The following is a 15,858-nucleotide window of genomic DNA, read 5'->3' as shown; positions in this document are numbered from 1 at the left end:
TAGAACGACGAGATTGATGTATTATTGGTTAGCCTTTTAAGGGCAAAGGAAAGGGGCCATTAACGTACTGCTATAACAGGTGGCGAGGAATAATTGAAGCCATGTTAAGCCGGGGGCAAAGGGCTCAGTGTACCGACGAGAACGGTCTAATCTGTCTATGCGTACCACTAGAGATAGATGTGTAAAGTGTACCGACGAGAACGACGAATGGTCTAGTCTGTCTATTATGCCTACCACTAGAGATAGATGCATTATTGATTAGCAATCAGCAAATTGGGCTAAGGCCTTATTCGCCTATATAAGTAGGTCGCTGGAACGACATTAGACGTTGAACGAGCGGGGCAGTAGTACAGCGATGGAGAAGACGGCGCAGTTCTTGAAGGTGGTTCTGATGGTTTTGGCTGTTATTCTGATTAGTAATGGCACGATGACAGCATCTGCATATTCATCAAGGCAGCTACTATCTTCATCATCTTCTTCGAGTTCTGATGATGATCAGGAAGGGGTGATGGGGTACTGGAAGGAGACGCTCCACGATGTGCCCATGCCACGCATGCTGAGTGCCATGGTCACACCCCTCAAAGCAAACGAGGCCGACTTCCTCATCTCCAAGATCAGAGATTCCGTGGTCAGCTACTTGCCCTCCAACGCTCCATCCTTCTGCAAACGTACCCGCATCGTCTGTGACCGCAATGCCTACGTTTCGACTCTTGCGTGCAGCTACCAACACAACTACGGTAAATTTAACGTGAAAAGCGAGGAGCTCGGGCACGGTGGCTTCTTCCGGGAGAAGCAGGTGAGTCCAAGTTAAGTCATCAGTAATTAGAAAAGCTAGTAAAAAAGGACTGATCCATCGCTGTTTAATGTTGGTTTCATTTCTCTCTTGTTGTTGTAAGTACTAATATGCAGTTCCTTTATTTTTCCTTTTATTTACTATATATATATATATGCATGCAGACCTTAGCGAAGGGTGCTCGAATCGAGCTAAACATCAACAGTCCTGAGAAGGGTGATGGCCGATACGACCAACCCCGTGCATTCTTGCCTCGAGGGCTGGTGCAGCTCTTCCCTTTCACCGAGGAAGGCTTGCCACAGCTGGCCCGCATGCTGGGCATCTCCAAGGAGGCCCTGCCCAGCATGCAAGAGACCGTCTCCGACTGCTTCAGCCAGCAAGGCGGCCTGCCAGGGGAGATCTTGTCCTGCCCCACCTCCATCGAAGCTATGGCGGATTTCGTTGCCTCTACCATGGGCTCCCAAAAACCCATGGGTGTCCTCGATGTCTCCAATGGCCATCACGTCATCGTCGGGAAAACTCAAACCGTTCTCGATGTGAAAACACTCAAGGGCGATCCCAGTGACAAGTATGTCACATGCCATGACATGTTCTTCCCATTCCGGGTTTTCTATTGCCACTACCTTCCACAAACCAAACTCTTTGTTGCCACACTCCAAGCAAGTGATGGAAGCATCCACGATAGAGCTGCAGTGTGCCACTATGATACAAGCCATTGGAACCCCAACCATGTCTCATTCTCCGACCTTGGCACCAAGCCCGGCGAGAGCGAAGCATGCCACTGGATGGCCGACAACGGCCTTGTGTTTCTTCATCAATGAGTTTCCAACAAGTGGTGGGTCCTTATGAGACGATCATCACTTGGCAATGTGCTCTGCTCTAGCTACAGTATTTATTATGCGCTTGCAATCCAGTGCTTTGGCACTTATGCATGTACAATGATATTTCGCTTGCACTCACCAATCATCTGCATCATATCTTCATCTAGTAGAATCATCACTTATGCTTTTGACTACGCCATCTTATGTTGATACCCCACCATCCACGTTGTAATAATGTATCTATGTCTACTTTTGGAATAATGTTTACTCTAAATTACTCGACTCTCTCATGCTAGTTGGTTCTAATCTCTCCAATCCTTGATTTATAATTAGCTTTCCTCGCTCTCCTAAAATCCCCCCTAGTTAAGATCCCCCTTCCTCCTATTGTGATCCCCCCCTCTCTTTCATGGTTCTCCCTGTTAACTGGTAATTTAGCCGAGCATTATTCACGTTTCGACCTCAATCGAGCACACTTCTATCATAGCATGTCTGAACACACTCTTAGGAGGTGTCTTTTCATTTCTACCTTTCCACATCCCACGCTCAATAACCACCACCATCGTGAATGTATCTCTCACGCATTCTCTCATGCAACCCCAATGAAAAGATGAAGCGTCAATGACAATTGTTTTCTATGTGTTCTCATGAATTATGCTAAGGTTTCATATTAGATAAAATGGAAAAAATCCCATTCCCAGATTGGCCCATTGTTTGAGTTTTAAAGGTTTTTCTTCTTTCCCTACAAGAAATTAAGGCCGCTCAATCTATAGAATTGAGTATTAAAAAAATGTTCAAATCAACAATGTGTTTATAGAACTTGTCTCTTAGGCTAGAAAGGGGAACAAACAAGATTCGGTTTGAAATAAGCACTTGAAAAATCAAAGGTGTGCAAGTATAATAATAGGATGTTAAGAGGGTCCCTACTAGGGAAATTCTACATCTACCATGCATGCCAGATTATTGAATGACCCTAGGCCATTCTACCATGCACACTCTTTCTTGAATGTAGCATAAAGGACATGGAATGGCTCTAGGGCCAAATCAACAATGTGTTTATAGAACTTGTCTCTTAGGCTAGAAAGGGGAACAAACAAGATTCGGTTTGAAATAAGCACTTGAAAAATCAAAGGTGTGCAAGTATAATAATAGGATGTTAAGAGGGTCCCTACTAGGGAAATTCTACATCTACCATGCATGCCAGATTATTGAATGACCCTAGGCCATTCTACCATGCACACTCTTTCTTGAATGTAGCATAAAGGACATGGAATGGCTCTAGGGCCATTCTATATCCAATGTAGCAGAAGGGTATGGAATGGTCCTAGGGCCACTCTACCATGTGCATTAATTTATTTGTAACGTGTAAGGGGTTCCAAAATAGCCATAAGACCATTCTACCATGGGCACTATGTTCTATTAAAGCACAAGGTGTGTCAAAGTGCCCTAGCACCATCCCATAATGCTAGTAAAGACACGTAGATCATGATCATCACTCATCCAAAATGTTAGAATGTGTCCAAAGTTGTACATGCCCTCAAGTGAGCACACAATTATAGATATTCATGATGTACATATAGTCCTTATGTATATGTATAAATCTCCATCAAGCATCTTTGTGTTTCTTGACAAGTAAACATCCATTACACACTTCATCTCTCGATCATGAATGGTGCTTGAAATGGTGTTACAATACTTGATATAATAAGCTACACGGTTTTGTTGTATTTGAACCATTTGTAAACAGCTCTTATATTGAAATCAAAGGAGTCCCCTTAGAGTAGGATGCACACCAACTTAGATTCCAGGCCAATGAAATGCCACAAAAAGCACACTCAAGTTTAAAAACTCTTGCCACAAAGGTTTATGGTTGTCGGTGAACTCATTCAGAGACTTTCATTATCTTATTATATTCAAATCAAATGAGGCCCCTTAGACTAGGATGGAATCCGACTTCAGATCCACTCCTTCAAAATACCACAAAAAGTACAATATAGTTTAAGACAACTCTTTAAGATTTTTGAGAACATAAACTTTAATACATTCTTTAAGTCTTAGAGACTTTCTTCTTCTATTCAAACCAAAGGAGTCCCCTTAAAGTAGGATGCACTCAGACTTTTGATCTACTCCGAGAAAATATGACAAAACAGACACTAAAGTTTAAGAGAACTCTTGCTACTAGAAGGGTTTAAGATTTTCATGAACATAAACTTTAAGGCATTATTAAGAGATATCAGTTAAATACATTGGAAAATTTCTTGAGATATCAGTACTAATGTAACATAATAATTTCTCCCCCTTGGAAAAACACCTTACAAGTTTACACTATTAGTAAGTGTTCACATCTATACATTTCTTTGCATATGCACTTCTAAACTTCCAAGTACTACCTTGGTTTAAAGTTCCTTGATCCTATGCAAGCCATTATCATTTTGACAACAACTCTTTGATCAATTCATAAGCCTAGAAAAACTTGCATGAAACAAGTTTCTTGAGTTAGAATACAGATACGTTATAAACCATTGTCTATTGTGGTGAAAATTTCAAATAGAGTGGTACCTTTGTATTACTTGTTGATATTCAAGAGACCATGATCATTTAGAAATTTATTAATAAATTCCTTTGCAGACTAAGCCTTCATGCTAGTTTGTCCTTTTGCGACCCAACCTTTTAGCTAGTGAATCAAATGTGGTGCCTTTGCTTGAAATGTGTGAACATTCTTTTAGTAGGATATCTCATATTTCATCTCCTATGTGTTGAGATGAACAACGACTAAGGATTTGCATACTCCTTGCACTAATCATAGCTACTTATCACCTCTTGGACCACTGGTATCAACCAAATTTTCTTCTGCATTACCCTTAGAAATGTTTTGTAATTGCTTTGCAAGAGGAAGTCTACTTGTGCTAAATCTAAATGTGACCATTTCACATTATACTCTTTCCAATAATTAACAAAACCACTAACAAGGTTAAACCATTCATGGTCATTCGATAGTGGGTGTTGGCCATAATTGTTAGAGTCAATCACTCTATGTACATCCTTAGCATAATCAAGCCGCATCAAGTAAGGCAGTAATTCCCCCAGAATAATGTTGTTACTATCGCGAGCAACACATCCTTTATTGAGTTTCAAACTTGGATGGGAAGATGCAGTTACTAGAGCGAGAGTAACACATCCTTTATATGGAGAGTCATTAACAAGAACAGTCCTCCTAGGATCACATTTAAGGCTTTGGACATTTTCTCCAATGTCTTAAACATTGCTTCGACACCTAGACTATCTGACTTAAATAGTTTCTTCTTCTCATAAGTGTAACGTCAATCGTGTTGACCCCAAATGGAAAAAAAGAAGGTATTTTCCCTGCTTTTTTGCAAAGCTCTCACCAATTGAATGACATTATCCTCCATTGCCATTGACTAGATTCCAACATTACATTGTTCAAAAAGGTTATGCAAAAACTTTATGTATCCAAGTCGGAGTATAAAATATCTATTTGTACCATACATAGTGGATTGATGCAACATTGACTGTTGAATACAACACCTCAATAGCAATCCATTAAAATCTAACACCACATTCAACATTGATTTCTTATACATGTCTTGTATTGTACAACTCTCATTATCACCTGTACATGTCTTGTATTGTACAACTCTCATTATCACCTGTAACTGACTCCTCCACAACTGCAATAGCATTTTAATCTGTAGGAATATCGTTGAAGCTTCTTAGCAATGATCTTTCATCGTGAATGTTCCTAATCAATTCAAGTCTTTATAATATTCATATAATTTACAACATTAAAATACCACTGATAGTTCATTATCACAAAAAAATCTAAATACCACATAAAACATCAAGATGAATGGTCATAGGGCCATTCTCTCTATGATCATGCATAAAACATCAAGATTTTGCAAGGTAGAATGGCCCTAGGGCCATTCGACCATCCATGACGTTTATTAGATGTCCCTAGGTCCACTCTTTCAAGCACATTGTGCATGGTAGAGTGGCCTTAGGGCCATTCTAAAGCACATTGTGCTTCCAAGAATCAGGGACATTTGTAGAGCTGTTCTCTCTATCGTGCAATATAGTGCTCATAGAGTACTACCGATCAACAAATGTGTTAAGAAACACAATGTCGATCCGAGGACTCGACCTGATTAGTGCATGAAGGCTTATCCCATGAGGGAGAGTTCACATACACAAACCACCACTTGACGATTCAACCATTCAACACCTCAATCAATCTCTCAATCCCTTAAATCCACTACACTAATCAAGAGAACAAGCAATGCATAGCAATCTCTTAATCCCATTCAAACATTGATTAAATCTTAGCTTTCCCTAATGCCTGCAAACCCAAAAGCGTGCATCTACTAACCCACAAGCTTAAGCAAGCAGAGAATGTAACATTCACAAACCCACAAGCTCATACAGAGAGTCTATCCATGAATAACTCATTGCCAATGAAGTGGGCAAGAGCTTTGCATCAATGGAGACTACACACACACACACTACAAGCATGTAGCATACACAAGAGAAAGAAAGAAGCATTCAACTAATCATAGATTAATCTACTTCAATGATGCTAAAACAGATTAAGAGAAAGAAGTGGAGCTATACTCATTGGAGCTTGATGCTCATTAGAGTACAATAGAGAGAGAGTTAGAGAGCTGCCATAGCTTGAGAGCTCAAGAGCTTCACTCAATAGCTTATGAGAATGGCAAAAACGTCCACTTTCTTTAGCTAACATCTCTTTTGTAGAGATGCCACTAACCCTAACCCTAGGCCTCTTTCACACATGGGCGGACAACCCCATAAGTGAGTCTTGCTTAATACACTTAGAACTCTCATTTAGAATCCATATTGGCCTAAAACGATTTACATTGCACTTCGGCACAAAAATATGGAAAAATTATGTGCCTCTTCATGTTCCCATGGCTACAATCCCGCTCTCTCGCATTAATTGCTTCCGGCCTCCTTCCATAATCCGTGTTCCCCCGTGAGTGTTCTCGTGGAACATTTCCCCCTTCCTAAATCGCGCACGTCCTCGAGCATGGTAGAAGCAAAAGCTGCAAAAAACAATGGAAGACAAGTAAAGCCTTTTATTGAAAACAGCAATGACAATCTCACACGTGAGCATGCAAGTGAAAGGCCGATTAGAGTTTAAAGAGTGCTAAAAGAAGTGAGTAAAGACTAGTCAAAGTGAGACTAAGTGGTAGATAGTGCTATGTAAAGGCAAGTGTGCTTGTACACCACAGGTTATGATCGTAGTCTCAATGTCCTACAAGTATTTAAGTTATTCCTAAGTGGCAACCCTACTCCTAAATATGAGCAATGGTGATTGGACCTTTTTTTCTTTCTTTCTTTCTTTCTTTCTTTCTTTCTTTTTTGGGTGTGTGTGTAAAAGATGAATAAAGAGGAAGGTTCCATCCCAATGAGACCCAAGCAATGGCCAAGAGACCTCCGGCAAGAGAATCTAAAGGCCCTCAAGGGCAACAGACCCTTTTCTTTCTTTTTGACATAAGGAGTATCCCATGAAGATGAGATCATCGGTCTCGAGAGCCCATAATGTACCCCAGAGTCCTACCAGCATCTATCAAGGTGATAGAGTCCTTGAAGATTTTTTCTTAATCTTTTAGATGTCAGTGTTCACCCCATGGAAACCAAGGCATCGGCCCCAAGGTGCTAAGACAACCCAAGGTCCTACCAAGCATTCCACATGGCTGTAGACATGTCATGTCTCGATTCACTTGTATATATTTTTTAGGACATGATTTTCGTAAATTTTTTATTAATCCTAGCACCTAGCCCATACCTAAGAGGTAGCTACCACTAGGGATAACTAATATACTTCGAGAGCATAAGAACTTGGCATACTCCGTTGGCATATATCCTACACCATCTTCAAATAGAAATACCTTCTACTAAGTCCTCTAAGAATCTAGAAATCACTCACCACATTTTAACAACTAATTTAAAACTTAAACCAGCCAACTGTGTGTGAACATGCAAACAATATATGAAAAAGTGAAAAGCACATAAAGAACAAAAGATTATGATTTGAATACACCTATTGTAGTGCTCGTTGATGTTGTGCATTTGCATTGATGCATTGCTGATGTTGTGCAGATTGCTTCTCTTTGCTCTTTGTAGGCATTGCATGTCTCTCCCCTTCCTAATTTGTGTGCACGGTAGGTGGACTATTGGGGCGTGTTTGTATGCTCTTGTTTAGCTGAGATCTCTGCAAAATGTCTTATTAACAAACAAGAAAAGAAAAGAATAAAATTTGTTATTGGTGCCAATCACCAAATATAGCCGAGGGGAAAAATCCAGTGGGAGAAAAGTGCCCTGGCTTGTTGATCTTATTATGGAGTTGATAAGCTTACCCTTACACTGGTGGTGGATCCGTGTCCATTTCTGCTGGAAAGATAGTATCAATCACTTCAGGATGCAAGGACAACCCTGTACAAAAACCGGCCTCTGGAAAAGGTGGTAGAGGAAGGAGTGCTTCCTCGCTAAAATATGGCATTGGTTCTATGGGAAGGTTAAGCAGACAATTCCGATTTTGGAACTGCTCAATATAGCTTCTCATAGTGATCCAAAATTGACATGTTGAGGCTGGGGGAAGGAGGGCTTGCAAGATAGGTGGTTGCAAGTCATTTATGTATGTATCCCTCGATTGTTGTGCTTGAACTTCCTCAGGTAATCTACGTTGATTTGGTCCTTGGTCTGGTACTCTCACATTAAGAAGTTTATGGCGTTGGGGTGTAATTCCCACAATTTGTTTCATTAAGCCCGTGCCATATCGTCGAAAGTAAGAGCGGCATAGCCAGCAAATGTGTGAAGCTTCTCCTAATACGAGTCGTGCACACTCTTGACAATGTGGAAATGGATGATGCTGTTGATAGAATAAAGTGACAAAGTGATGCCCACAGCAATTTTCACCTAAGGAAGCATAAAAGTACCTAGAATGAGTTTGAAAAGGAGGAGCACTATAACCCCCGCGATGTTCAGGTTGAGTACTATCAGGGTCAATGCATGGTGGACATGTATCTCGCCAAGTATCCATCAGGAGGTATCTGGGCGTAGAACAATGAAATTTAGAAACTTCAAACTTTATACACTCATATTCATCATTACAATCCCTATCAAAAACAATGTAGATAAGATCATCTCAAAAAGAACACAATCCTGTAAAGGCATAAGGAACCACATTAGTAAAAGTGAGGCTATTCAAACACTGATCTACCAAAGAGCTTCAATTGTAGTGTTAATGCCTTACCTTTGGTTTTGTGTATGTCCTTTTTAAGAGGTGGGAAGGATAGCAATTGTCGAGGAATTTGAGAAAGATAAGAGGATTTAGGCAATGAAGTGCTAGAATCTATGCTCAAAAGAGACTCATGCAAAGTTGGATTTGTCTTAGGTACACAAGTTGATGGTGGAATTGTGTAGCAAGGAGAAGTTGGGACAACTGGTGATTCAATACATGTTTGGGGAAGGTCAACACAAGGAGATTTGTAGGTGCTATCACAACCACCTATCCTATATTGAAGAGGTCGTGTTGATTTCCTTTGCACCCACCACTGATATAAAAAACCAAGAGTGGCTTTTGGAATCTTATTGATACACTCTTCTGGCTCTAGCAAACCATAGCATTTGGGAAGCCAAAGTGCTGTTGCACCCTCATAATAGCCTTGTGCTTTAAGAACATGCTTTGGGACCCAATGAGTAACAATCTGAGGCTTAAGCTTGGAAAAGATATTCTTTTTAAGAGGTTTAGCAACTCTTCTAGATGGTACAAGTTTGTACGCATCTTTGGGTAGCCAAATTGACAATTCCTTCTTGCCTGGCCTTCTTTGAGCAGTGACTAGAGTAGTTGGAATATGCCAGCCGTGGCCCTCATTTGAGGACTCATCGATTATCCACATCATTTGTCTTGGAGCTTGAAGAGCAGATGTTGAAAGTGGGTTGTGTAAGGTAGAACTACCACCCTTTTGACATGATAAAACTCGTGGAGTAGCAGATCCCAAGATGCAATCAGAGTCAATTTACAATTTGTATTGTCTATTCTTCCAATCTAATGAACAATTGGTAGCACTTAACCACCACGATCGACCAAGAACAACCTCTACCACCACTGCCTTGGACTTACTAGCCACATAAAAGGGAACTAACATCTGGTGATCCTGAATGGACATCATAATGACACATTTTCCCTCTATAGGGTTATCTTCACCTGAGAAGCTTCATAAGTCAATAGGGATGTGCACAAGTGTAGGTTGTCACCTGAGAAGCTTCATAAGTCAATAGGAATGTGCACAAGTGTAGGTTGTCCCAAGGCTACCCATGTGTCAAATGAGAGAACATTATAATCTGCACCAGAGTCAATTAAGGCAGAGACAAAGTAGGTAGTCTCATGAAGATGAAGACACACTTGAATATTGAAAGGATCGACATATTGTTCATCAGTAGCCAACTGTAAGGTCAACACAGAAGCCTTGCGACGCTCCTTGGCTTTTGCAACTCTAGCTTTAGCCTCTTCTTGAGCCTAACGTTTAAGTAGGTCATGTGCTTGTTTCCGTGTGTTGGCAGCATGCATTTGTTGAAGCATGGCTTCAGTTAGTGGTTCATTGTATTTCTTAAGATGAAGTTAGGCATTTGCTCACCTTCTAGTGTCTCTAAACGCAGTCTCTGAACGCACTGCACCACTAGGAGTAAGCTCATTAATCACAAACGGTCCTAGGCCACGTTTCTTGAGCTTTCGCTTATGCTTCTTAAGTGTGTACAAGAGCACAAGGTTTCCCTTTTTGAATCGGCCAGTTGTTACATTTCGATCATACCATTGCTTTTGTCTCCTCTTCTCGGCATACATCCCCATTACCGCCAATAAACGGGTCTCATCAAGCTTTTCCAATTCATCAATGCGTTGAGAAAGCTCATGACCAGTCCAGTCCAATTGTTTAGCAACTCATAGAGTAGGTACAAGAAATTAAATGGGAAGAATTGCATCTAGCCCAAAAGCAAGCTCAAATGGGGTTGTGCCCACAGATGTTTTATAGGCTGTTCTATATGCCCAAAGAACTGAGTGCAACTTTTTCTCCCAATCACTCCTATGTCCCTCAACAATCTTTGTGAGTGCTGTGCAGAGAATCTTGTTAGTACTCTCAGCTTGACCATTGGTCTGGGGATGATATGGTGCAGAACGCTTGTGAATTACCAAAAATTCTTGAAGTAAAAACTCTATGACCTCATTCACAAAGTGCACACCTTGAATTACAATCTTTGTGAGTGCTGTGCAGAGAATCTTGTTAGTACTCTCAGCTTGACCATTGGTCTGGGGATGATATGGTGCAAAACGCTTGTGAATTACCAAAAATTCTTGAAGTAAAAGCTCTATGACCTCATTCACAAAGTGCACACCTTGATCACTAACGATTTCAATAGGTAAGCCATAGCGTGTAAACACGTACTCATACAAGAACTTGGCTGTGGTTCTGACATCATTTTTGACTGTAGCCTTTGCTTCTACCCATTTGGTCAAATAGTCAATTTGCGACTATAATATATTCGGCATGCGTGTGACGAGCTGGAGGTTTAATGGGACCGACAAAATCAATACCCCATTTGGCAAACACACATGTGCTTAACATAGGCCACAATGGCATATTGTCCTTTGTGATGGGAGATTTGGTCCGTTGACAATCGTCACAACGTTTCACATATTCTTCGACATCCATTTGTAAGGCTGGCCACCAAAGCCCAGACCACCTAATCAACTTAGCTGTGGTATTGCCCGAAAAGTGTCCACCCCCAACACCTGCATGTGCATGAGTCAAGATTTTCAAATGGTCAGCTTCACATACACACATGCGCAAGTTGCCATCCTTGCCCCTCTTGTAGTGTAACATACCCATTGTAAATAACAATGTACTTGCTTCAGAGTTGAAAAATATAACATACCCATTGTAAATAACAATGTACTTGCTTCAAAGTTGAAAAATATAACTTAGTTTGTCATTTTTACGATCAGAAAACTTCTATTTTTGGAAAATGAGCTATTTTTGCTTAGAAATTTGTAATTTTGAATCCAAATTTGGAATCTACGTGTAATTTTACGCTTAAAATAGTTTTTTCTAAACTAAAAATGGGTACCCGGAATGGGTTTAATTAAGCTTTTAAGCCTTTAATCTGCGAACTTCCAACCTAAAATAGTAATTATCCAGGTGTCTAATCAACGAACGGAACACGCCCCCATGGTCACGAGGCAAGGCCGGACATTTTCGTCAAAAAACAATTTTGACCCCCCGGGACGACAGCGGGCGGCCGGCATGGGCGCCACCCGTGAAACGACCGACAATCCACCCGAGACACCCAAGTGTGTACACGACCTAGACGCACCCTCCAGCACACCCCTACACGTACCCCCTCCTCCCAGAACCCTCTATCCACAGGTGTCGCGCTCTCTCTCTCTTGGGGACACCTCTTCGAGACACCTCCACCCCCAGGTGTCGCGCCCACACTCTCTCCCAGACACCTACACCACCCAGGTGTCACGCCCACACTCTCGCCCGGACACCTACACCACCCAGGTGTCGCCTTCCCGCACCCGGATGTCCACCCTCCAGCACCTATAAAAGGACCCTCCTAGCCCCCTTCTCCGAGAAAGCCCCCAGCAAGGCCCTAGGCGCAAGCCCTCCCTCAAGCTCTAGGACATGTCCTACACTCTTCTCCCCCCCGTGTGAATAGACTTAAAGTTTGCTTGTCCTCCAACCCTTGCCTTACTCTTCCCTAGGCCTCCCTAGGCGTACACTCTTCTCAAGAGCTCTCCAAGTTAAGGACACCTCTCAATTCCCCCCCCCATATGTGGCGACTTAAACTTAGGCTAAGAGGTCTTTCCTACCCATAAGCCCAACAAGCTTTTCCTACCCCAAATGGACTGTGTTTTCGAATCCGTTTGAACCAGTAGAATTCTCTCTTTTCTCTCCAAGTTCCCAACCTCTTATATTCACCCCGTTCTCTCTATCCTCTTAAAACTCTAGTGCTCCTATGGCACCAAAACGCCGCCGAAATGAATAACCACGCGCTGCCCAAGGAGGGAATGAAGCGAATCGCGTCCCTGCAATCGACTTCGCCCCTCTTGAAGCGAATAGGCACGAAAACGATAACCAGGTTGGTCATTTAACAAGTTTAAGTAAAATTCTCTCTTATGAAGCTTAATGCAAAGACTCGAAATAATAGGAAAGGAACCAAGGTTAAACCCCTAGTATAGATGGCCTAAAGTACCTTATGGTTACTCTTAAGTAAAGTTATAAGAAAATAATCTTGCTTTTGAATCATTGTCTTTCCGAAACGATGGTTTTTGTTAATGTGTGAATTCATTGAATAAAGGCTATGTCTCTTTTTATCGGATATACTACTAGTTTATTGCTAACATGCAGGTACAACTTCTCCCCCCCTTAGCTAACTCCGTGCTTGCCTGTGTAGCCGGGCGGAGGATATAGCGAGGCCGGGAGTCGGCCCAGGGCAATCCCCTCCTATGCCACTGGGAATTGGATTTTACCACCAGGGTGATGTATATATGCTGCCTAGTTCTGTGGGTCCAGGCTAGTGCGGTGACTTAACCCCCACCTCATGAGGAGACGTTGGCGTGCCATGGCACGCCTATGGTGTGAAACCATGCATATGAGGCCATTAAATGCAAATCCAGATGCATGGGATTAAGTGCCATGACTTGAGTCATTATATGATGCCTAAGTACATATGTTCATATTGTAAATGAGGTTCAATAAGACGAGCTGAGGCTGAGCCAGGTCTCGAAGCCTCTGTACATGAGTGGTGTGAATTATGGAGTTTTATGCTTATGGTAGACCTTGTAGTAGGGAACACCCTTCTCAACATGTATGGAAATGTGAGAGCATGTATGATGTAAGGATTGGTTTTGAAGAATGCCCTTTTGAGATATCGTGTCTTGGAATGCCATGATTTCTGTTCTTAGTCGGAATGAGCAAAACAAGGAGGCTCTGGTTTTGTATGATGAGATGCACTGTTGTGTGCTGGGGGGCGGCGGAGGTTCCCCAGATCATCACCAACTTCCGGGAAGGTTCCACCGAGGGCGTCTCCCTCCTCTTCCTCATGACCTGGGTTGTAGGAGATGTCTTTAACCTTGTCGGATGCTACCTCGAGCCGTCCACGCTCCCCACACAACTCTACATGGCCTTGTTATACACCATTACTACTGTTATCCTAGTGGGTCAAGTCATCTACTATGAACACATAATGAAATGGCGGGAAGGCGGTATGCTTACTCCCACGGATCAAAGGCAAGATGAGGCGAAGGAAGTGTTAAAGCCCACACAAATGATGGATACAGAATCGCCTAAAATAAAACATGCAAGTAGCCCCATAGCTTATGCTCGAAGCCCGCCATCTACCGTTCAAGGACGAGACCTCTACTACACGTCTGCACGGTCTTCAGCAAGCAGTCACACACCGACGGCAGGTTCATTATATCTTGCTGGCTATCGAGGCTCTGGAGGAGGCCGCGGCTCCATCAGCTCTCTCCTCCAACACAACTCCCTTGAAGATTATCATGATTCTCACCTACCGATCAGTATCAATACATCCTGCTCTGCACCAAACTGCCAATGACATTATTGAGCATTTAGGAAAAGATGCCGCATGCAGGGTAGCGCTAGCAGAAGGGAAAGCTGCTGTACTTGAGCAGGAGCTCTCCAGTGTCAAACAACAGGCTTTACTATAGCTCCGGATACAAGTCTACTGAAGGTGGTGATTAGAGAGGACTTCAGCTGCACCTTAGCGCAGACGCAAGGTGGCAGCTTGCGTGGCATGCGAAAGAATCTTTTTAAAAAAAGGAAATTTCCGATTAATAAGCTAAAATAAAGGAAGCGCAGTGTATTCGAATCGGGGGAAATTCGAAAATATAGCTGCAAAAGTGAAGTGCGCCCGAATCCCTTACGGGGAAAGAGAGAAAAACCAGAAAAATGGCGCATATCAGGGGGGGTGTGCAGAAAATGAGAACCAGAGCTACATGTAACCAGAGATTTTAAAAATGAGAAGGCGGCTACTGTATGGAGCTTCTTGGGGGTTTAGAATTAAAGAGTGAATGAAGAGCTATCAAAGGAGATGACCTTCAAAAAAATCACACATTATATGACGTATTTTGATCTTGGCGCAAACGGCAGTGCATGGGAAATAGCGAAATCAAAAGAAAAATTCGTTTTTTTTTTTACTCAGATAAGTGAAATTTTTGTTTGATGTTACTTACGATTTGAAAAATCGTATAGTCTTGGAATATATTTTCCCTTAAAGTTTTTTTTTTAAAAAGCAAGAAGGCTTTGAAAGTATATATGGCTTTGAAAAACCATGGAATAGAAAGGCACTTGAATTTGGATTGTTAGACATGGAGATTTTTTTTAAAGACAGATGAATATGTTGTACATGCGCCATGTGCCATCATTTGCCTTGTGAGTTGTTGGAATCTGAAAGCAGGGTTTCAGGTGATCAAGAGACATTTTGAAATGATGGAATTGGCATTATATGGTACATGTGATGTGAATGGTCACATGTATATGGAAATCATTTGTAGAATGTGTTATGCCTACATGTGATTGGTTTGAGGCATTTGGAAAAAGGAGTCAGGAAATCTATGCTTGGAACTGGACATGCTCTTGATACACAATTTATGTGCAATCATCAGGCTGAATTTGGGGATGTATTGAAGTGAATTGGCACATGTATATGTCATCAAAAATGGAGATGTCTTATGCTCCTTGAAGAGTTATGTGTGTGTGTTTCCTTGCTGGGGATTAAAAGCTACTGTCGCAGCTAGAAGTCTCGCACTTTCCCAGTGACACCGTCCACGTCACGACAGCTTTTTGGTGAACCCGACGTGAAACTGCTGGGGTGAGAGTGTGGTGAAATACATAGGGAAGCTATGGCTGAGAATCCTGAGGGTCAGGGGGTTAATTTTGACCCCGGAGTTATGCAAATGTTTCAGATGTTTACTATGTATATGCAACAGCAGCAAGCTGCTGAGAGGGGACAAATTTCCACGACCAAAGCACTGCAGTCAATTGTGAAAAAGGTGGATCAATTTGATGGTAAGGACATCACAAAGTACCTGCGCAATTACACAAAGGAAATGGAGCTAAACAGGATGACTGAGGAGGATATGGTTCGAAGCTTTGAGCTGGTATGTGTTCCTGAAATAAGAGAGCG

General features: G+C 42.0%; 2 protein-coding genes across 2 annotated transcripts; both read left to right on the top strand.

Moving 5' to 3' along the window:
- The first annotated feature begins 314 nt into the window (after nt 1–314).
- Nucleotides 315–1,896, top strand: LOC147616452 (BURP domain-containing protein 16-like). Its single transcript, XM_086777525.1, has 2 exons — nt 315–796; nt 958–1,896. Exons 1-2 carry the CDS (start codon nt 356–358, stop codon nt 1,612–1,614), a joined length of 1,098 nt encoding a protein of 365 aa, XP_086633651.1. The 5' UTR covers nt 315–355; the 3' UTR covers nt 1,615–1,896.
- An 11,724-nt stretch (nt 1,897–13,620) lies between these two features.
- Nucleotides 13,621–14,380, top strand: LOC147616451 (uncharacterized). The gene is made up of 2 exons (XM_086777165.1): nt 13,621–14,119; nt 14,232–14,380. Exons 1-2 carry the CDS (start codon nt 13,621–13,623, stop codon nt 14,378–14,380), a joined length of 648 nt encoding a protein of 215 aa, XP_086633291.1.
- Nucleotides 14,381–15,858: the final 1,478 nt, after the last annotated feature.

This window comes from Cibotium barometz, chromosome 38 (genome assembly GCF_041138505.1).
Source record: "Cibotium barometz isolate CiBa-2024 chromosome 38, ASM4113850v1, whole genome shotgun sequence".
Lineage (NCBI taxonomy): Eukaryota > Viridiplantae > Streptophyta > Polypodiopsida > Cyatheales > Cibotiaceae > Cibotium > Cibotium barometz.
This window is presented reverse-complemented; position numbering and strand designations above follow the sequence as displayed.

Bases quoted from the DNA above. Each gene is read 5' to 3' on its own strand.
- LOC147616452 (XM_086777525.1), top strand. From the start codon at position 356: ATGGAGAAGACGGCGCAGTTCTTGAAGGTGGTTCTGATGGTTTTGGCT. The intron at 797-957 runs GTGAGTCCAAGT...ATATGCATGCAG, and splicing joins GCTTCTTCCGGGAGAAGCAG to ACCTTAGCGAAGGGTGCTCG.
- LOC147616451 (XM_086777165.1), top strand. From the start codon at position 13,621: ATGAGCAAAACAAGGAGGCTCTGGTTTTGTATGATGAGATGCACTGTT. The intron at 14,120-14,231 runs GTTCATTATATC...CCTACCGATCAG, and splicing joins CAGTCACACACCGACGGCAG to TATCAATACATCCTGCTCTG.